Source organism: Plecotus auritus (genome assembly GCF_963455305.1).
Source record: "Plecotus auritus genome assembly, chromosome: 1".
Classification (NCBI taxonomy): domain Eukaryota; kingdom Metazoa; phylum Chordata; class Mammalia; order Chiroptera; family Vespertilionidae; genus Plecotus; species Plecotus auritus.
In genome coordinates this window covers 13,955,722-13,978,336 of record NC_137770.1, presented here as the reverse complement: position 1 = coordinate 13,978,336, position 22,615 = coordinate 13,955,722, and the positions used below count along the sequence as shown (strand labels likewise).

General features: G+C 50.9%; 1 protein-coding gene across 1 annotated transcript in view; it reads left to right on the top strand.

Moving 5' to 3' along the window:
* Positions 1-21,615, top strand: part of KCNK13 (potassium two pore domain channel subfamily K member 13) — a gene marked incomplete at both ends in the record, with an annotated part of 78,679 nt that extends 57,064 nt beyond the window's left edge. Inside the window, one exon of the mRNA XM_080658681.1 lies at positions 20,735-21,615. Coding sequence (XP_080514807.1) covers positions 20,735-21,615 — 881 coding nt within the window. The remainder of the gene's footprint in view (positions 1-20,734) is intronic.
* Between the last annotated feature and the right edge of the window lie 1,000 nt (positions 21,616-22,615).

The following is a 22,615-nucleotide window of genomic DNA, read 5'->3' as shown; positions in this document are numbered from 1 at the left end:
CAGCTGATCGATGTTTCTAACTATCCCTCTCTCTTCCTCTCTGTAAAAAATCAATAAAATGTATTTTTTTTAAAAATCAGTCCGCACGTCAGATGCTTAACTCTGCGGTCCCTCAGAAGGAGGGCAGGAATGGTGCATCTCATCTTTGCAGGCTCGGTGCACATATTCAGGTACTTTATGAGGTAGTTAAGTTCTCTGTCTTCAAATGAAACTTACGCCTTCATTCAGTGAAAGATCGACAAATAACCGCGCTACCGTTTATTTCCAGTTCCCGCGAGGATCCAGGGTGATAAAAAAGAAAAAATTTTAAGCAGTAAAGGCACCTGTAGGTGGGTAGTTTGGGGCATTTCTTGGGCCTTATGATCCAGGCGTGGGCTCCTCCTGACTCCTGTCCTCACTGCCTTTCAGCTCACTCCTTGCCCCTGACTTCTCTCTGCCCAGCACCTCGTGGTCTCTCAAGGGCTTTATGAACACACTAGAGGCCCAGCGCACAAAATTTGTGCGCAGGTATGGTCCCTAGGCCTGGCTTGTGATCAGGGCCATCTTCCCCAGCTGCCTACAGCCGGCCCCGCCCCCTGCGCCACCCACCCCTGGTTCCCCATTCACCATCAGGTGATTGGTGCCTGATGGCCAGGGGAAGGGACCGAGAGGTCGGCTCTTCCCGCCCACTTGCCAGCCTCGCCCCCGCAGCGGGTGGCCATCAGGCGATCGGAGCCTGCCGGCCGGGGAAAAAAACCAAGAGGTGGTCAGTGCACCTCCTAGTGACTGGTCCAGTGGTCGTTCTGCCGTTTGGGTCAATTTGCATATTACCCTTTTATTTACTATAATACTAGAGGCCTGGTGCATGAATTTGTACATGGGTGGGGTCTGGCCGGCCTGCCCCGATGGTGGGGGACATGGGGGAGATCAGGGGTGGGGCTGGCTGGGGGGAGGGGCCACGGGCGGTTGGCCGGTTGGCCCCGCCCCCTACTCGAGAACTCTCAGTTGAGGAGACAATTTGCATATTAGCCTTTTATTATATAGAATAACCCAGACAAGGTGGGGAGGTGGGCCAGTGCCACCACACAGCACATTGCTCCTCTGGAGACGGAGGTCGGCGAGGCGGGGAAAGGAGGAACTCTCGGCGGCTTTTGGCCTCCTTTCAAGCTGCTCCTCTGGAGAATGTCCTCGTTCTTTCTCGGACAGAACACGTTTCTTGAGCATCGTTCTCCTAGGCAGGCAGGGATAGTATGGAACTTGGCAGAATTCATCCCCTCCCCACCTTGTTTTGCTTACTTGTGACGTCAGAAGAATGCGTGTAGCATCAACATAACGTACAAATCTCTTCATGAGGCAGAGGCCCATGAGCCCACCACCGGCCCTAAAGTGGGAGACTTGGCAACACCGCCGTGTCCCCACCCTCCCTCCCCCAGATGTGACGACTCTCTGAACTGTGGGGTCTTCACTCCCTGGTTTTCCAAAGTTTATACTTTCATCACGTAAGTATAAAACCTTAAGGGGTACATTGCTTCGTTTCGGCTTTGAGCTGCACAAGAAGCACCCTTCTGAATGGAGTCGGCTGCAGCCTTCTCCTTAGCTCCAGTCTGCTTCTCAGCGTCCACCTCCGTGTGGAATGTAGGACAGCAGCCCATTTCTTTTGGTTCTCTATAGGATGCTGTCGTGTAACTGATCCACAGCTTGCCTGGCCCGTCTCCTGATTGGGGGGCATTTGAGTTTCCCCCAGGTTTCCTTCACGAGGACCAGTGGCCGGGTGGACATTCCTGGCCGAGGTCGCCAGGTGCATCCATAGGAGCGTGCACGGGGCGGTAGTTCTCAAACATGAGCGCCTGGCAGAACCCCTGGAGGGCTTTGTTAAGCAGATGGCCGGGCCCCATTCCCAGGTCTCCTGATTCAGTAGGTCCAGGGCGGGGACAGGGACCTTGCGCCTCCAGTGACTCCAGGTGACCCTACAGCAGCCGTGGGCAAACTACGGCCCGCGGGCCGAATCCGGCCCGTTCGGCTGTTCTATCCGGTTCTCTTGCTCTCCCCTCCGCTCCTTTACTTTGAATTTATATTAGTTCACACAAACACTCCATCCATGCTTTTGTTCCGGCCCTCCGGTCCAGTTTAAGAACCCATTGTGGCCCTCGAGTCAAAAAGTTTGCCCACTCCTGCCCTACGGCCTGGGGCCGCGCTTTGGGAACCACTGGCCGCGGTGAGCACCCAGGCGGGGTTGGCTGGGCTGCGCGCGTGCCCAGCCCCCGGTGGCGGAGAACGCCCAGGTGTTTTCCTCCATAGTTGTCACTGTTTTCTCCTGGCAACACAGAAAAACTCCACTGAGCCACGTTTTCAACAATCCTTGGTATTCTTTACGTCCTTCCTCTGCATTCAATGTGACGGAAACTGGGAGGGGAAAGAATTTATATGCGGAGACAAGCGTGTTTCACACTTTCTGAAAAGGAGACAGATCTTCACACGTTTGGGTATGTTTCCTTGGGCGTAACGAGCGAAAGAATGGACCGGAACAGGTTTGCCAAGGAAGGTAAACCGCACACAGTTCTTACAGCTGTAACAGAATGTCTTTGACCAGCGCGGGGAGGCTGATGGGTCAGTCATTCAGGTTCATTTCAAACAGCCAAACGAAACCGGGCACGGTCCTCACGCGCTGGCCGGCACCATCGACCCGGCCATGTTTGTCTATTCTCCCCTTAGATTATCATGTTGAATCAAAGGCCCTTCGTTTTGAGAAGACGAAGACCCAGGAGCGATGTGGTTGAAATTGTACAGTGTGGTGACGGAGAAGATGATCACAGACTGATGTACCACAGGCAGGCCTGGACGAAGACAGAAGGACGTTGGAAATAAATAAGGGGGATGGTTGGTGCAGGGCATCGTTCCAGTCCCTCGCTCATGAGGTGGCAAAGCAGAGCATGGTGGGAAGAGCATCGGCTTTTGTCAGCCAGACCCGAGTCTAAAGCCCAGCTCCTCCGGGAAGCCTTGGTGTGAGAACTGGCCCAGACTTCCTGGTCTCTCCTGAGCCCCGGTCTCCCTGCTGAATTGGACTCACTGCTGTCGACCTCACAGGCTGTGTAGGGTGACTCGAGGTAACCCATGTGAGCCCCTGGCACGTGGTAGGACACTCAGTAAGGGTTTCATCGCCTCTTTTCCCTCTGAACAGGTTTTATAAGAATAGAGACTATTGTCCGGCTGGTGCGGCTCAGTGATTGAGCATCGATCTATGAACCAGGAGATCACGGTTCGATTCCCAATCAGGGCACATGCCCAGGTTGTGGGCTTGATTCCCAGTGTGGGGTGTGCAGGAGGCAGCCGATCAATGATTCTCTCTCACTAATGTTTCTATCTCTCTCCCTTCCCTTCCTCTCTGAAATCAATAAAAATATTTTTTTTAAAAAAAGAACAGAGACTATCGCCATTTGTACGTTAGGTCCCTGTTTGCACAGCCCTTTCCCGTGTCTGATTCTCCAGGCGCCCTGATGGATGCTGTTGTCATGTTGTGCTCGTCCCCATGACCTGCCTCCCTTGGATGCGTTCACTCGCCTGTGTAGTTGGGTCCCACCTTTCTCCCCGGCACCTCACCGCCGTGTGCATGAGCCGTGGTCTGTCACTCTGTCACCTGAATGTGGGGATGACGGGACCATTACCCACAGGCAGGCGTTTAACCTGTTCCCCTCCTCGGCTCCGCACAGAAACATCCGTGCAAGGGGGACGCACACGATTGAGCACGTGCCCGGTCGATGCCAGACACTCGGCAGGTTTCGTCTCATCTAACGCTCACCAAAAAGTACAGCCGAGGTGGGTCCCGTTACTACTCTCGTTTTATTCGTGACAGGATCGCCACAGACCTCAAACACAGGGAGTTGAGTGACAGGAGCCAGTCCCAGAGGACGAGGCAACTGTAGGACTTCATCCGTATGAAATGTCCGGAACAGGCAGATCGATGGAGGCAGAACAAGCATGAGGTGTTGCCAGGAGCCCGGGGGGCTGGAGGCAAATGGGGAATGACTGACTGACTGCTGGTGGGTATGCAGTGTCTCTATAGGACGGTGAAAATGTTCTGAAATGGATATGGACATGGCTGTGCCATTCTGCGGCTACCTTACACTTTGAGTGGATTGTGTTTTAAATGAATGAGTCACAGGGTATGTGAATTATATCTCAGTCAAGCTGATTTTTTAAATTATATAACAACGAAGCCCTGGCTGGTTTGGCTCAGTGGATAGAGCATTGGTCTGTGGACTGAGGGGTCCCAGGTTCGATTCCGGTCAAGGGCATGTGCCTTGGTTGCAGGCACATTCCCAGTGGGGAGTGTGCAGGAGGCAGCTGTTTCTCTCTCATCGATGTTTCTGGCTCTCTATCCCTCTCCCTTCCTCTCTGCAAAAATCAATAAAATATATTAAATAAAATAAAATAAAATAAAAGATAAATTGTATAACAACAAAAACAAAATAGGCACAGAGAAGCTAGGGAACGTGCCCACGATCACAGAGCCAGCGAGTAACGGCCGGGGTTTGAACCTGGCACGTTGAGTGTAGGTCCGCACTCGATGCCTCTGGATGCCTCTGGCTCCTTCCCACCCCCCATGTCAGCCTGACAAATTCAAACTGCTCCTTTAACCCCTCCCAACCCCCCCACTCAACTCTGCCTCTTTGCCCAAGGTTTCCTGCATTTCCAGGCAGCCTGCGCGCTCCCTCTCCTGGGGCCTTGCTGCCCTGAAGAGACCTTGTCTCCAGTCAGAGAAATGCTTCTACGGAGGAGAGCTGGGGTCCTTTCCACCCTATGATCCCAGGCCCAACCTTGTGGCTGCCACCGGCCCCGTGTGTTAGGTCCTGAGGCTGTGGCTGAGAGCACGGGGCGCAAGCCAGCCCCTGCCACAGAGCATCCTTCCATGAAGAAATGTCCCATCCCGGCTAGTATGGCTCAGTGGTTGAGCATCGACCCATGAACAAGGAGCTCACGGCTGGATTCCTGATCAGGGCACATGCCCAGGTTGCAGGCTGGATCCCCAGTGGGGGATGTGCAGGAGGCAGCCGATCAGTGATTCTCCCTCATCATTGATGTTTCTATCTCTCTCTTCGTCTCCCTTCCTCTCTGGAATCAATAAAAACATATTAAAGAGAAAAAGAAAGCAGTGGCCCATGTGGGGCACTTTTATGGACACAGTTGGATTGGGGAGTTGGAGTGATGCGCTCTTCACGTGGACGAAGCCACAGTGGCCAGGCCAGTCTCCACGGGGGTCACAGGGCCCTGCTTTCTGTGATTGCACATTGAACCTCATTCCAGACAGCTTTCTGGCAAAGCCTGTGCAGTTAAGAGAGGAGACTAGATAAGGATGTGTACGGTGCCGGGAAAACACATCGCCCGTGGGGAAATACCCGCAGGTTCCCGTCCGCGTGGTAGGCATGAAAGATTCCCACACACACAGAGGTGACACTGCTCCATTTTATTCTCGTTCTTTCTCCCGGTTACATAGGGCACGGCCTTGAAAGCTCTAGTCAGAACTCGACTGAAATTGGACACAGGTAGGGATTTTAAGAGAAATTAAATTTCTCTATCAGAAAGGTCCAAAGGTAGTAAAAGCACGCGTGCAAAGACTAAAAGGATAGGCATCAAGAAGTTATCAGTGCCGAAACCGGTTTGGCTCAGTGGATAGAGCGTCGGCCTGCGGACTGAAGGGTCCCAGGTTCGATTCCGGTCAAGGGCATGTACGTTGGTTGCGGGCACATCCCAAGTAGCGGGTGTGCAGGAGGCAGCTGATAGATGTTTCTCTCTCATCGATGTTTCTAACTCTCTATCCCTCTCCCTTCCTCTCTGTAAAAAAATCAATAAAATATATTTAAAAAAGAAAAAAAAAAAAGAAGTTATCAGTAATGGTCACTCACAGGAGCCAGCTCTGAAGTTGTGCCAGGTTCTCTACACTGTAAACACATGTCACCCTCCCGCCCTCCTTCTGTTGTTGGTCCCCACTTGGCCCGTGGAGGGACCCCAGTCGGCGCCAGCTCCCTGTTCTGGATGGCACGGTCACGGTCACGAGTGCTCTTTAATTGCTCTTCTCTGCTTGTCTTCGCGTTTTGAATTTTTTACAACGATATGTAAATTATTAGGAATAACACACATTCAATGCCATAATAAACAAATTGTTATTTAAAACAAACCAAAGAAGGCACCCTGGCTGGTGTGTTCAGTGGTTAGAGCGTCGGCCCCAGCACCAAAGGATTGTGTGTTCAATTCCCGGTCAGGGGACTCGTACCTGAGTTGCAGGCCAATTGCTGGTCGAGGCATGTATAGCACATGCTAGAGGCAACCTGTCCGTGTGTCTCTCTCATATCAATCTCCCTCTCTCTCTCTCCCTCTCGCCCTCCTTCCCTTCCTCCCTCCCTCCCTCCCTCCCTTCTACTCGCTCTAAAAACCAATGGGAAAAATATCCTCTGGTGAAGATTAACAAAACAAAACAGAACAAAGAATGTAGCAACTGCTGAACAGAAATGCTTTTCCAGATGACGGCTACCTTGCCTTGGGAACTGGGGGGCTCACGACAGCCCGTTAACCAAGGGCGGGACTGACCTGAGAGCTGACCGGCTGCAAGGCTCATGACGAAGCGCCTGCTCACTGGTAAAGTCATCTGTGAGTGCCTTACCCCGCACATGGCTAATCCACGGAGCGGTGGGGCCTCTGGCCCACTCCGGGGGCCTCTCCCCTCCATGCTGCTGACCCAGGTCTTCCAATAACAACACACACCTCCGCCTGGCCCTCCACCTGGGACTCATTCACAAAGAAAACAAAGATAAAGCTGAAGTGGTTTCATGAGGGAAAAGCCTCCGTGCGCTTGATGACTTCTTGGCAAAGGAAGGACGGGAAGTGTGCCGCCGGCTGGCGTCTCCTCGGGCCTCCTCGGGCCCGTCTCGCTGGCCACGCACCACGGTGTGGGGTCAGCACTCCTCTCTGCGATCCAAGGGAAGGGAGGTGCTGAGGTTCACTGACACCCAGGCTGTTTCCAGGCTGATAAAGGTGCCGGGTACGTGATTTCTCAGGTTTTCCAAACACAGAGCCGTTGAGGTTTCATTGTTTCTCATCTGATGACCACCGACTGTCCGGTGTCAGGTCTGAAGAGACCGTCCCCACCTCCGTCCACCTCCGGGGGACGCTTTGCACTGACGCGCAGACGGGCACCCGAGGAAGCCAGCCTGTAAAGCCATCGGTAGGGCATGGCCCCTGCCTCACAGGTGGGCATGAGAAATGTCTGGCCTATTCGGGAACGTTCGGGGGCACTTGCTTGCACCTCAGTTCTACGTCATGCTGATGGCCTCCTCAAGAGAAGGAAGCTTTTTTCCCTGTTTAAGTGATCAGTTCTAATTGAGTTGGGGAGCATGGCATTCTCCATGGAGTGTGAGAGAAGATCCCCAAAGTGCCTGCCATGACTTAGAAAGGTCCACGTCGCTGTGATAGGAGGGGCTGCAGGTGAGCCACGTTCTTCCCCGAGGAGGGGTAAGAACATGCATCCAGCCTTAGCAGGTGTGGCTCAGTGGATAGAGTGTCGGCCTGCAGACCGAAGGGTCCTGAGTTCGATTCCAGTCAAGGGCACGTACCTCAGTTGCAGGCTCCTCCCCGGCCCGGGCCCTAGTCAGGGCTTGTACAGGAGACAACCAGTCAATGTGTTTCTCTCACATGGATATTTCTCTCTGTCTCTCCCTCTCTCTTCCACTCTCTCTAAAAATCAATGGAAAAACATCCGCAGGTGAAGATTAAAAAAAAAAACATGCATCCGGGGAACCACACCACAGGTGCTCGAAGTACAGGCGGGCCTCGGGGTCACGAACACCTGGCCTGCAGGTCACGCACACCTGGCCTGAGTCAGCCGAGGCGAGGGCCGCAGTTGGGTGAACAGACAAGCCAGGTGGCGCCTGGAAATAGAAACCTGTTACCCAAGAGGGAGGTTGGTCTGAGAGTCACGAAAAGTGACCAGACTGCGGATGAGAGCAGGTGCGTTGGGGACAAGCAGAAGGCTGAGCATCCGGGAAGTCTGTGCCCGTTGGGTGGGCGGGCACACTCTGTGTCTCTGGCCGGCCCTTTCCTCACGTCCTGCAAGACTGAGCGGGCGCTCTAGACCAGTGGTTCCCATGGGGGGGCAATTTGATTTTTAAGGGGGGCAATTCGAGAATGAGTTATTAACAGTGAATTTTTTGCATTTCTTATGGTTCCAGGGGCCTCATATACAGTATATAAATATGTTTTGTGGCATATTTATGCATTTCAGTTCTCTATTATATGCTCTGAAACTTTATTTGCTATTTCTTCATATCACTTCATGTTATTATTTTTTAAACAATTTCTTAGTGATTTCTTCCTCCGTACTTAACTGTCCTTTCGTTCTTTTTATTTTTCTCGTTCATGGACGCCATGTTCTTTGGAAGCTTGTTTAGACCAAGTTAATGGCCTTTTAGGCTTCCTCCATGTGAATAGGAGTTCACTTTTTGAATAATAAGAATTGTATGTCATGGGGGCATCAGGATTTTAGAGATGCTTAGAGGGGGCGTGGCCAAAAGAAGGTTGGGAACCACTGCCCCAGAGGGTCCCCGATCGATGTGCAGGTCTCCTGCTTGCCCATCGCTGAGCTGTGCTTCCGCATTTGTGGTTCCCACACAACAGGCCACTTCTGAGTGGGCACAGGCAGCTGGGAGCAGGTGACAGCGACTGAGGTGGGGGTTTGGGGATGGGGTATCTGGAGACTCTTACCGAGCAAATCCTGAATCCAGAAGGGAGTCCCCTTTAACAAGGGCCCTGTGGAAAGCATTCCATACATAGGTCCCTCCCTTAGAGCAGGGACACAGACTTATTGATTATTGGTTTGTTTTTAATCTTGCTAAAACTCGAACTGTCTGAGGTTCCACTGGAAGTGAAATAGTGCCCGTGGTTGTCATCGGAATAAACCCAGCACACAGCCTCGTGTGATAGCACGGTTCCTTCCTTGGCTGTCTGTCCAGCTAGGTCCTGAGCTAGGACTCTTCCCTCTCCTTCCTCAGCGCCCAGCGGGACAGATGTTGGAGGAAGGGAGGCTCCAGGATGGATGGAGACGGGGAAGGTGCTCCTGCCTCTGCTCCCCTCATCCCAGGCTGAGCGGAGAGTGCCTGCGGGCCCCGTCGGCTCTTTAACACCACGCGGGGTGCTGAAAGGCTACCACAGGCCCCTTCCATGGTACGTCCATGTGTGCCTCTCTGGCTAAGACGGACAGTGAAAGAGAAATGAAAAGAAGAACACAGCCGGGTCACAAGATCGTGAAACTGGCCGCGAAAGTGATTTACTGGTATAGCACGCATTAGAGGTCATGGAGCAGTTCAGTGGGTTCTTCTGATTCACGTTTCTTCTTTTTATGTTTTCGCTCATTTAAAAAGAGCCAAAGTAAACACACAGAAAATGCGGTGAACTTCCTGCTGGCCTTTGCTTTCCTTCCTCCGTGCTGCAGCGGGGTCACCGGCCACTTCATTCCACGTGCGTTTTCCTGCCGGTAACAAGGTCCACATCCACATAGCCGAGGCCCCTTTCCCTACTCTTCTGCAGCATGGCCAGCACTCCTGTTATTGTTTAAAAAACAATACATTGGGGCCTAGCTGGCGTGGCTCAGTGGTTGAGCACCGAGCTATGAACCAGGAGGTCACGGTTCGATTCCCGGTCAGGGCACATGACCAGGTTGCAGGCTTGATCCCCAGTAGGGGGCATGCAGGAGGCAGCCAATCAATGATTCTCTCTCATCATTGATGTTTCTCTCTCTCTTTCCCTCCCCCTTCCTCTCTGAAATCAATTTTGAAAAATTGTTCTTTAAGTTAAAAAATGATACATTGGGAACAAATGAAAGACAACTCGTAATTGTGAGGTTATTCCTGAACATGGAGGGAAGAAATGAGCTGTGAAAATGTGAACACTCTAATTGACTGTGAGCTGTGTGCTTACCACATTAGAACTGCAAATGTCAGAATTTATTTTCCCGCTCAGTGGCCTGACACAATGGTAATGAGCTGCTTACACACACAACTGTGCATTTAAAAAGCCTGTAACTTCTTATAATTAGAGGTTGACTTCGCTGCCAGCCTGGCAAGTGGTCTGATTGTTCCCTTGAAGACTGATGGCTTCTGCCTTTGAGTATCTGCTGTCATCCGGGTGGAGTGGGAGATTTCGGGACTGATTATTCAGCCCATGGCGGTATCTCCTCTTCAACCTGGGTCATTTGGGGTCATTTCCCTGCTTGCCAGCACCATGGCAGAAAGTAAAATATCAGATTTAACTTATAGTTACTTTTATTTTATTTATAAACTAGAGGCCCAGTGCACAAAATTCATGCGGGGGGGGAGGGGTGTGTCCCTCAGCCCAGCCTGTACCCTCTCCAATCTCGGACCCCTCAAGGGATGTCCGACTGCCCGTTTAGGCCCAATCCACTGGGATCGGGCCTAAACGGGCAGTCGGACATCCCTCTTACAATCCAGGACTGCTGGCTCCCAACTGCTCGCCTGCCTGCCTGCCTGATTTCCCATAACTGCTTCTGCCTGCCAGCCTGATTACCCGCTAACCACTCCCCAGTCAGCCTGATCAATGCCTAACTGCTCCCCTGCTGGCCTGATTGCCCCTAACTGCCCTCCCCTGCAGGCCTGGTCACCCCTAACTGTCCTCCCCTGCAGGCCTGATCGCCCTCAACTGCCCTCCCCTGCAGGCCTGGTGCCTCCCAACTGCCCTCCCCTGCTGGCCTGATCGCCCACAACTGCCCTCCCCTGCCGGCCATCTTGTGTCCACATGGGGGGCCATCTTTGACCACATGGGGGCGGCTACCTTGTGTGTTGGAGTGGTGGTCATTTTGCATATTACCTCTTTATTATATAGGATTATTATATAGGGAGAGCTTGAAGTTCAAAACAATGCATTTGACTTTTTACTTAGTTTTTTAAAATAATATTAAGCCTGGCCAGCATGGCTCAATGGTTGAGCATCGACCTATGGACCAGGAGGTCCCGGGTTCGATTCCCAGTCAGGGCACATGCCCAAGTTGCAGGCTCAATCCCCAGTAGGGGGCATGCAGGAGGCAGCCGATCAATGATTCTCTCTCATCATTGATGTTTCTATCTCTCTCTCCCTCCCCCTTCCTCTCTGAATTCAATAAAATATCCTATATAATAAAACCCTAATATGCAAATTGACCGAATGCCGGAACGACCGGCAGAACAATCGCTGTGACGCGCATTGACCACCAGGGGGCAGACGCTCAATGCAGGAGCTGCCCCCTGGTGGTCAGTGCACTCCCAAAGGGGGAGCGCCCCTCAGCCAGAAGCCAGGCTCAGGGCTGGCAAGTGCAGTGGCAGTGGCGGGAGCCTCTCCCACCTCCGCTGCAGGTGGGTGGTAAGGAGCAAGGGGTCCCGGACTGCGAGAACCCCAGGCTGCGAGAGGAATGTCTGACTGCCAGCTTAGGCCCAATCCCCTGGGGCAGTGGTCGGCAAACTCATTAGTCAACAGAGCCAAATATCAACAGGACAACAATTGAAATTTCTTTTGAGAGCCACATTTTTTAAACTTAAACTTCTTCTAACGCCACTTCTTCAAAATAGACTCGCCCAGGCCGTGGTATTTTGTGGAAGAGCCACACTCAAGGGGCTAAAGAGCTGCATGTGGCTCACGAGTCGCAGTTTGCCGACCACTGCCCTGGGGGATCAGGCCTAAGCCAGCAGGCGGACATCCCCCAAGGGGTCCTGGACTGCGAGAGGGTGCAGGCTGGGCTGAGGGACACACACCCCCACCAGTGCACGAATTTCATGCACGAGATCTCTAGTAAATATATATTTAAAAAGAACATTATGTTCCTTGAAGGCCCCTTAACAAGCAATAAACTTAAATATTTTCACATGCCATACCACGAAGCCATAATTTAGATCCTGGGGATACGGGGCCAAGGAATAGTATTATTCATTGTTCAATGTTGGTGGAGGGGCTCAGATCATGGGTTATCATCCCTTCCACGCAAACCCCTCTCTCCAAAGAGATAAATCTGGTGCTACAACTGGACAAGCACCAAAATAAATTGAAACCCATTTCATTGTAATGTTTCTCCTGTGACAATCCCACTGGATTCCCTGTAAGATCCCTCTGAATTCTCTGAAAAATTAACTACATCCCGTAGAGTTTGAGGGTTAAGGATATGGGCTGGGAACTGGAGATAAATTTGCCAGTGACTTCTGTAGGTTTCTGGTTCTGTGATGAGGAATAAATCAGCAAAGGTTCATGCTCTCCCTAGGCAGTGCATTTTTTATGATCATTTCTCAGGCCACTTCTGGCCAAGCTCTGGCACTTCCTGGGGAGTAAGTAAATGATAGCAATCTAGAAGCAGCATGGGGGCCCTGACCGGGTAGCTCAGTGGGTTAGAGCATCGTCCTCATATGTGGAGGTTGCCGTTAAAGAGGGATTAAATCATAAATTACTTTAAAAATTAGAACCATAAGTAAATATTAGTATATTTCTGAGGTGAGGAAGGACTTTTCTCTCCATGAATCCCAAAGCCAAATGCCAGTAAAGGAGAAATGGATGGATTTGCCCACATCAAAAATAAACTTTGGCCTAGCAACAAAACATTTATGTAAAAATAAATGTTCCAGCCTCGTGTTTTGGCCATGAAATCTGACCCCCTCAGCATCAGCAGTGTGATGGACAGGAAGCACATCCGGTGCAGGGTGGACCTGGACCCTGGTTTGCACGGGGTGCCTGAGACTTGTTCTGATTTCACATTTCTTTCTTTCTTTAAATAATTTACTAAAGCCCCTCGCATTTGGGTTGGCAGCCAGAGTTCAGGGGAGGTGTTTTTGTTCCTTCGGTGGGAAAATAAAGCCCAGTTCTTTCCCCGTGACCAGCTGGGATACCATTGTTGCGGTATTTTCAAACATTTCCTCTGGCAGTTAAATATGTAATATTGTGTGTAATATTTACACAACATATGTAAAAGACAAGTTAATTAAAAATACATACAAATGAAGAGCTCTCACAAATCAATAAGAAAAACAATAAATGCTTTATCAGGAAAATGGACGAGGCATGAATAGGGATTCACAAAAGAAGACACACAGAAGGCCAAGAAACGTAAAAAATGTAGGCAATGGAACATGGGTGGAGAAAGAAAGTATAAATTCCAGAAGAAATATAGCTGAAGGCAGCTGAGAGGTCATGTCTTCTTTGCTGATAACGATTAGCTCAGAGTCTGGCACATAGCACGCACTCCACAAACATTTGTGGAATGAATGAGTAAGCAGAGATGAAGAACACAGGTAGAGGCCGTTTTTAAGGGGGAAAAGGGCAAATTAGGTCAACTTTTATTGGAGAGCCTGTTTTGCCAGTAAAACTAGAGATGATGTCATCCAAAGACCATCCTCAGTGTCCACTCCTGACAGCCTCCAGGGAGAGTGCACCGAGACAGGAGCGTCTCGGAGAGAGCACTCAGGGTTCCGACCATTCTCTTCAAGGCCTGTTGTCTGAATGGGCAGCTGCTCATCCTCTTCCGTTCCCCATGGATGACAATGACTTTGCCCTTTTCCAGCCTCGTGTTTTGGCCATGAAATCTGACCCCCTCAGCATCAGCAGTGCGATGGACAGGAAGCGCATCCGATGCAGCGTGGACCTGGACCCTGGTTTGCACGGGGTGCCTAAGACTTGTTCTGATTTCCCATTTCTTTTTTTTCTTTTTTTTAATAATTTACTAAAGCCCCTCGCATTTGGCTTAGCAGCCAGAGTTTAGGGGAGGTGTTTTTGTTCCTTCGGTGGGAAAATAAAGCCTAGTGAGTCAGCCCGTTCTTTCCCCGTGACCGGCGGGAATACCATTGTGACGGTGTTTTCAAACATTTCCTCTGGCAGTTAAATTAGGACACTGATTCCCTCTGTGTCCTGGGTGTCACAGAGCTTCCCGACATGGGTTCTTCTCTACTGGCTTTGGGCAAAAAAAAAAAATTTATGACTGCTTTCTGGAACTAACAATGTCAAAATCAAATGACTTTAAGGAGAGGGCCCAATAGAGCCCCCTCAAAGAATAGTTCATTGCAGAGCAGTGATTCATTCAGACACAGCCCAGAAGGAGCCTCTAAAAAGAACAAGGTCTGCCCAGCCGGCATGGCTCAGGGATTGAGTGTCGACCTATGAACCCAGAGGTCCCGGTTCGATTCCTGATTGAGACACATGCCCGGGTTATGGGCTCGATCCCCTGTGTGGGGCGTGCAGCAGTTGATAAATGATTCTCTCTCATCATTGATCTCTCTCTCTCTCTCTCTCTCTCTCTCAAGTAAGAAATATATATTTATATTTTAAAATTAAATAAATAAAAAGAACAAGGTTTGAGTGGTGGGTCTCTAAAGAGTTTTTTAAAGGAAGGAAGCAAGGAAGAGAGGGAAGGAGGGAAGGGACTAGAAGAAGGGAGGGAGAGGAAAATTGGTTTTTCCACAGGAAGCTTTGGTTGCCTAGAGCTGATTTCCATAGCAAACTGGAGAACGTGTACCTACTATCTCTAGGAAACTCTAGGTAGTGTAGGGTTCGTCTCGATGCCATAGTAACACACTGTCTTAGCTCAGGCCGCAGAAGCCAGTACCACAGGCTGGGTGACTAATGACCAATGGAAGTGTATTTCTCACACTTCCGCAAGTGCGAGGTCAGAGGCCCGCACAGTTGGCTTCTGGGTGCGAGCCCTGTTCTGGGTGCAGCCTGCCGACTTCTTGTCGTGTCCGCACGTGGCAGAGAGGGGCAGAGAGACCACCCTGCTGACTCCAAGGGCGCTAATCGCATCACGAGGGCTCCACCATCATGACCTCAGCGAACCCTACGTACCTCCCAAAGGCCGCCCCGCATACATCGCGTTGAGGGGTCGGCTTCCAGCACATGCACTTTGGGGGGGACATGATACACAGGAAATGTCACGAGTTAGTAGAGAAGAGTTGCAGACTGGGGAAGGACACAGATGATGATATTATAAACAACATTTATTCCTTACGTCCTAGATGATCTGTCACTTAACTTACCCAGGTCATGCTCCGTTCCTTTTTTCTTTTTTAATATGTTCTTTATGGATTTCAGAGAGGAAGGGAGAGGGGGAGAGAGAGAGGAACATCAGTGATGAGAGAGAATCATTGAACTGCTGCCTCCTGCACGCCCCACCCTGGGGATCGAGCCCATCACCTGGCATGTGCCCTGACTGGGAATCAAACCGTGACCTCCTGGTTCATCGTTCGACGCTCAACCACTGAGCTACACCAGCCGGGCCCATGCTTCATTCTTGCTACCGCACCACACATCTGAGTAAAACCACCCAAAGACCAGAGAGCCACCAATATTCTCCAGGTCTTTGGCTCTCAAACTGGATTTCTGGGGGCACTGGGCACACAGCAGGCTAAGACAACGTGTGACTATGGCATCGAGACGAGCCCTACATTACCTAGAGCTTCCTAGAGATAGTCGGTACACGTTCTCCTGTTTGCTCTCTGAAGGTCATTAGAGTTCACGGAGCTAAGAGGCTGCTGTGGGGGCAGGGAGGGTGTGCGGAAGGTGGGCTGAGAGCCGTCCGGGTGCAGGTGGCGTTTTCATAGCCAGAACTTCTCACTCAGGCTGCTACAAGCCCTGTGTGGTGGTAACGTTCTGCTTAACCGAGCCATTTCTTCGTAGTCTGGGGGAGGGCAATTTAGCGCAAGAGAGAACATAATTATAGGCGCTCGCTTTTAAGGAGTCGCTTCTCGGTTTAGAAGTTAAGTAGCTCTGGAATTGGAACACCTACTGGAGGTAAGTAAATGATTCTCCCCCCTGTTTAAATGCGAGCAGTCAGAAATAATGACAGCATTTATTTCAGCCGTCATCCTAGCTGATGCTTGAGAAAGCATGAAGCGCAGAGCTAAATGCCCCCGCGACTCTATTTCTCAGGGAAACGCAGTTTGTAAAATTTCCTCTTCAGAAGCTGGCGTATTCTGATTCCCTGGAGGCTAATTTTTGTTGCTTTCTGAGTAGGATAAAAATGACTGTGACTTGTACTAATGCACAAGATTTTAAAGAGTTCTCTGTCACACCCAAGTCTTCAACTTGCATCGTTACGATACGCAGTAATTTACTTTTTACTTATAATCTACTATGGCTAAGGAGTCTAGAAATGCCCCCGAGTTCAGAGGTTACCAGGAAAATGGTTAAATCTTTACTACATATGATTTCATGACATTTTGTCAAGGATGCTTCACTGTGAACAAAATGAGAGAGGAGTTAGAACCCTGAAATAGCAAAGTCCAAAAGTATCCTTAACGTTAGGAAGGACTCCTAACTCCTGACAGCTCAGGTTTGCAGTGGGACTATCGGCCCGCGTGGTGCCTTGTGAAATGCGTTCAGACTGTGATGTCATTGTAGTTGAGAAACGGGACAGATAGAACTTTCCTTGGGGTGCACTATAGATTTACCTGCCTGGCCTGTAGGAGAGCCGTGGGTACCCAAGGTGAGCTCCCCTCAGAATCCTGGGGTGATCGAATATATAGAATGAGCTCAGAGCTATGCTCTGCACACACAAAGCACAGAATATTGGAATTTGAAGGTCATTAGAGTTCATCTGGGCCACCCTTGCTCTCTGAAATAAAATATTCTTAACATTAGGATATACACACTGAGTGGCCAGATTATTATGATCTCTGAACGCATAATAATCTGGCCACTCGGTATATATATATTAGAGGCCCAGTGCATGAACTCGTGCATGGGTGGGGTACGGCCAGCCTGGCCAGGAGGAGGGGACATGGGCAGTTGGCCAGCCTGCCTGCTGGTCAAACTCCTGGTCGAGGGGACAATTTGCATATTAGCCTTTTATTATATAGGCTATACACTGAGTGGCCAGATTATTATGCATTCAGAGATCATAATAATCTGGCCACTCAGTGTATATAATTTTTTTTTAAAATATGAGACGGGAGACTGTTTACAAAAGAGACTTAAAAGATAAAATGCGTGGGCCTTGTTAGGATCCTGACTTCTACGGGTGATCTGTAAAAAAGTCATTTTGAGAAATTTGAATACGGACCGGGTATTACTTGGTGTTAAGGAATTAGTGTCCATTTTGTAGGCAGAGTGGTTCCTTTGGGAGCAGAAAGTCCTTGCCAGTTACAGTTGCGTTGTTATTAATGGTTGAAATGGGAACTTCTGGGATTTACTTTAAAAGACTCTGGTAAATAAAGGGGGTGGGCTGGGCTAGCAGAAACGTGATTGGTAAAAATGTTGACAATTGCTGGAACTGGGAAATGAGAGTTTATTATAGTACTAGAGGCCCAGTGCACGGATTCATGCACCAGTGGGGTCCCTTGGCCTGGCCTGTGCCCTCTCACAATCCAAGACCCCTCAGGGGATGTCGGAGGCCCGGTGCATGGATTCAGTCTGATCCCTGCAGACCAGGCCGAGGGACCCCACCAGTGCACAAATCCATGCATATAAGATCTTTGGTTAATCTCTTACCACCACCCCCCTTTCTCCCCTTCTCTCTGAGATTCATCAGTCTGTTCCATGTTTCCATGCCTGTGCGTTGAGCATCTACCCCCTGGTGGTCAGTGCATGTCATAGCTACTGGTTGAACGGTTGAACGGTCGCTTAGGCTTTTATATATATATAGATTCTCTCTACCTTTGTATGTGTTTGAAAAAATACCATAAGGCAAAAATTTTACATCCTTTTACCTTGAATTTTTTTTAAGACTGTGGAGTGGACAACATCTACATAAAAGGGTGGAGACTATAGGCTTACTAGGACCCCTCTCTTCTTGGTCTCAATGAAGGGCTCTTTGGGGGTTGACTGGGGCCCTGGCAGTCCCTGGTTGCTTCATTCCTGGCCACAAGGACCCCGGGGAGTTGCCTGGGGGTCGTGGTCACACAAAACAGGTCGGAAATGGTTCTGGGGAGCTAGACTGCCGTGGACTGCCAGGTGAGCTTCCGTGGCCTCCAAACTAGACGTGTGCATCTTTGGTCCCCAGTCGACTGGCTCATCTTCTCCCAGACTCAGGGGTTGGACACAAATCACATGGCCTCAGGCTGGAAGCACAGGGAGTAAATTGTGCATTGAGAAGCAGCTCCTGTGACAATCCATTCATTTCTGTGCCTGCGAAATACAGGGAGACCGAAATGCATGGAGCATAACAGGTGTTTAAACTGGCGTATTTACATCACCTGTCGGAAGAGGCACGCCGACACGTTGAACCGTGTGTTGTAGTAACGACTGTAGGGTTTTAGCTTCTGATGGCAGCCAGTCTCCTGATTTTGGTGCCAGGTTTGGCAGCCGCTGCAGCGTGGGTGTCTGTGTCGAGCATGGAACTACAGGTGCTTGGTCCATGTCCCTCCCTCAGCTCTGTCCCCAGTGTGTACTCCTGCCAGTCGCTTGCACTCGCTCAGCAGAGTCAGGTGGGAAGAGCACAGGCCTGGGAAACGAGACACATCTAGGTCCTGATTCCGGCTTCCCACCTTTAGGCAAGTGACTGAATTCCTCTTTTTCTCATTTGTCCAATGAGGCCAATAGACTGGAAACTAACACCCAGCTCCCCAGCGTGGGTGAAGGGTCCGTGGCACCTGGCAGAGCACAGGCGGCCTTGGTCATGCCCGTGTCCTTTCCTTCCACCAAGGAGGACCCTGAGGCTGATGATGCTCAATCCAAGGCATCCTCAGCGCTCAGTATTCTGAGCTCAAGAAAGGGGCGGCTTTCTGTGGAAAAGCCTGCGTTGTCAGCTTACACACGTCTAAGCCCCGAGAGGGGTAACAGCTACGGAAACACCTCCACGTGCACACACGAGGAGGCTGTCTGCCACTGGTCCTGGGAACACCCCATTTCCTGTTACTTTTCCTGACTGAAACAATGGCAGTGATCAGTCAAACACAGGAGGTGATCAAACGTCCTGGGTTACCCTTTCTTTAAAAAAATTGAATGTTTTAAAACCAAATAAACAAGATCAAGTCTAGAAATTTTAAATCCCCGGAACACGCCACAAAATCACTGGACGTCTCATTCACGGGAAAATCAGTTTGTCAAGTTTGCACATGGCCTTGAGCAGCACACCTGTGTGTGCGCAAGCCACTCGTCCAGGGCGAGGCTGCGTTCAGGACCCCAAAGCCAGGGGAGCCCCATCACAGCTTCATGCTGGCCCTAGACTCTGTGCCTTGTTCTGTAGACGGCAGTTTCTCTGTCTCGGCCTAGAAGCTGCACTCCTGGAGGTCCAGGACCTTGGACAGGTCATCTTCGTGTGACCCAGACCCCTGTGCAGACTCTTGAACTTAACAGATGCTCAATAAATTACTGCTGCCCAGCCAGTGACTGAGCATTGACCCATGAACCAGGAGGTCATGGTTGGCTTCTCCATCAGGGCACATGCCCAGGTTGCGGGCTCGATCCCCCGTGTGGGGCATGCAGGAGGCAGCCGATCAGTGATTCTCTCTCATCATTGATGTTCCTATCTCTCTCTCCCTCTCCCTTCCTCTCTCTGAGATGAATAAAAACCTATTTTTAAATTAATAATAATACATTATTACTATTATCTGCGGCTGAGAGCTCCTCATAACAACTCCGGCTGCCCTGCTCTCCACAAGAAAAATAATTGTCACCTTTGGGATCAGACAGGAAGATTTCGGAAAAGAAAGCGTGCCCATTTGAATCTCTTGCTACACGAGAAGGCTCTCTTCTGATTCTCGGCAAGTGTATCACTGCTCTCTCTTCTATTTCTCATTTTTCTTAGTGACATCCCGTGTCCTACAGCTGAATTCTTAGTAACATGTCTGTGTGCCTGGGTAGAAATGTCAAGAAGGTGGAAATCGTGAATAGGAAAAGACAAAAGAGACATTTTATATTTTGTCCACCAACACCTCAGTGTTCACTTCCAAAGCATGAGGTGTACATGGGAAGAATTTTTGTTTAAAAAATGAGAAAATGTTAAGCGAATTTCTCAACTCTATATATGCTAGTATCCTGCTGTGTCTCTGCCTGGAACAGCCCCATCCCCACCACCATAACCCTCATCATCACTCATTCATACACACACAACACGTACACACACAGACACACACACAACACACACACCCTCCTTTTCTACCTAACTTCTCTTTAGCTTTCAAGTCTCCATGCTTTGTCTTTCCAGAACCCCAATTCTGAAATGGGCTCCCCTCTATGCGGCTCCCATGGGATCCTTCACCCCCTCCAGCACGAGGCTTACCACACAACATAGTCGTCGCCTCACTGGACGAGAGCTCCCTGAGGGCAGGGCCCAGGTCTGTCTCGTCCACAGTTCTGTCCCTCGTTCCTGGAATGGCATGCAACATGCTTATGGAATACATGAATTTCGATGACTCTGTATAAGCCCTTTCTTTGTATGAATTTTTATCTCTCTGAACAACATCTGTCAAGTGTGGCTGTTCAGGTTGTGTACTGTACTAGGACGTCCCGCAGAGTGGGGAGGGGAGGCGGAAATCGGCCCACCTACCCATCACCAAGCCATTTGCACTGGCCGTACCCGCCTGGAGGACAAGGTGCCTTTTTCTGATTTGCACTGTGGCTCCATCTCTGAACAACGCGTAGCGTCTTCGAAGGCAGTGAGGACTTCCCCTCGAGTTCCTAGGAGGACGAGGCCTGGGTGTTTTGGTGAAACTGTTTCTGTGGGTCCGTGGCCCACAGAGCCGAGACCCTGACCCCATCCACGGCCCAGCTCTCCCTCACGCTTCTCTCCTCTGACTTTTGTCTCCTGCAGGGTTTGGGATGACGACTCCAGCGACCGTAGGGGGAAAAATCTTTCTGATCTTCTATGGCCTCATTGGGTGTGCAAGCACCATCTTGTTCTTCAACCTCTTCCTGGAGCGGCTGATCACCGTCATCGCCTACATCATGAAGTCCTGCCACCAGCAGCAGCAGCTCCGGAGAGAGGGGGCCCTGCCCCAGGAGAGCCCCAAGAACCTGGGCATCTGTGGTGCGGTGGGCGGCCTGGCGGGCTGGAAGCCCTCCGTGTACTACGTCATGCTGATCCTGTGCCTGGCCTCCCTCCTCATCTCCTGCTGTGCCTCGGCCATGTACACCTGCATCGAGGGCTGGAGCTACTTCGACTCCCTCTACTTCTGCTTCGTGGCGTTCAGCACCATCGGCTTTGGGGACCTGGTCAGCAGCCAGAACGCCATGTACGAGAGCCAAGGCCTCTACCGCTTTGCCAACTTCGCCTTCATTCTCATGGGCGTCTGCTGCATCTACTCCTTGTTCAATGTCATCTCCATCCTCATCAAACAGTCGGTGAACTGGATCCTGAGGAAAATGCACAGCGGGTGCTGCCGGCAGTGCCAGGGTGGCCTCCCGCGGGCACGCAGGAACGTGATCATGCCAGGCAACGTCTCCTCAGAAACGGGCGGGGTGATGGAGAGCGAGGCGGGCGGGCGGCGTCCCTCGGAGGAGATGATCTCCATGAAGGACTTCCTGACCGCCAACAAGGTGTCGCTGGCCGTCCTGCAGAAGCAGCTGTCCGAGTCGGCCAACGGCTGCCGCCTCCAGACGGGCACGCAGCCTCGGGACAGCGAGTTCTCAGGGGGCGTGGGGGCCTTTGCCATCATGAACAACAGGCTGGCAGAGACCAGTGGGGACAGGTAGGGCCGAGGAGGCCGAGGGGAGGGCGGCCGGGAGAGGAGCGTCACTGAGCTGGGCCGACCCTCTGGCTTCCTGAAGCCCAGCTTGAGAAATCTCGTCGTTTGGGCTCCAACAAGCAGCCGGCGCTCAGGGCCGCAGAACTGAAGCCTCGATGCCTTCCTCCTGATCTTTATTCTTTTCATTTACATTCAGTCTTTTAAACACAGATCGCAGAGCAGCCCAAGACCGAGGCCTGTTTCTGTGCTCCTCCTGCTCCAGGCTTTTAATTTTAACTATTTGCTGGAGGGGGAGGGGGAGGGGGAGCCTTGATTTCCTGCTGCTCTCATCTTCCTTTGGAAATGAAAACCCTCAAGATCCTCATTTCCTCCTGGAACCCAGCGTGGCCGTGTTCACTCCGCCCCCGGCCCCTCGGCACCAGCAGGGAAGCATGAGGCAGGTCTGGGCCCCGGCTGCCCTCAGCACAGGTTTAAACCTCCGCGGTGCCACAGCCAAGGCAACCGTCTGTTTTAGTCTTTACCTAGTTCCCTGCTTTTTGCTTTTCCTATTTTATTTTTTTTTTAAGATCTTAATGCTTGGCCAAAGTGTCTTTGGGACCTCCGTGTGTTATGGAAATGAAATTGAGCAGCGAAGAGGTGGGGAAGCCTCACCTTTGAGACCAAAGAATACGGCTGGACATTCTCGCTGTCAGTGGTCACAGGGACTACTTTGTTCTTACCAGGCCTGGGGGCCCATGGCAGAGATCGTGGCTGACTCTTTGTTAGAACTGGAAACTCAATAAACCCTCATTTTATTAACTGAGAGTCCATGGCTGCTCACTGTGGACGGGGCCGGAGTGGGGGGGGGCGTGCGGGGGAGTTGTCTAACGAACGCAGTGGTCAGCAAACTCATTAGTCAACAGAGCCAAATATCAACAGTACAACGATTGAAATTTCTTTGGAGAGCCAAATTTTTTAAACTTCTTCTAACGCCACTTCTTCAAAATAGACTCGCCCAGGCCGTGGTA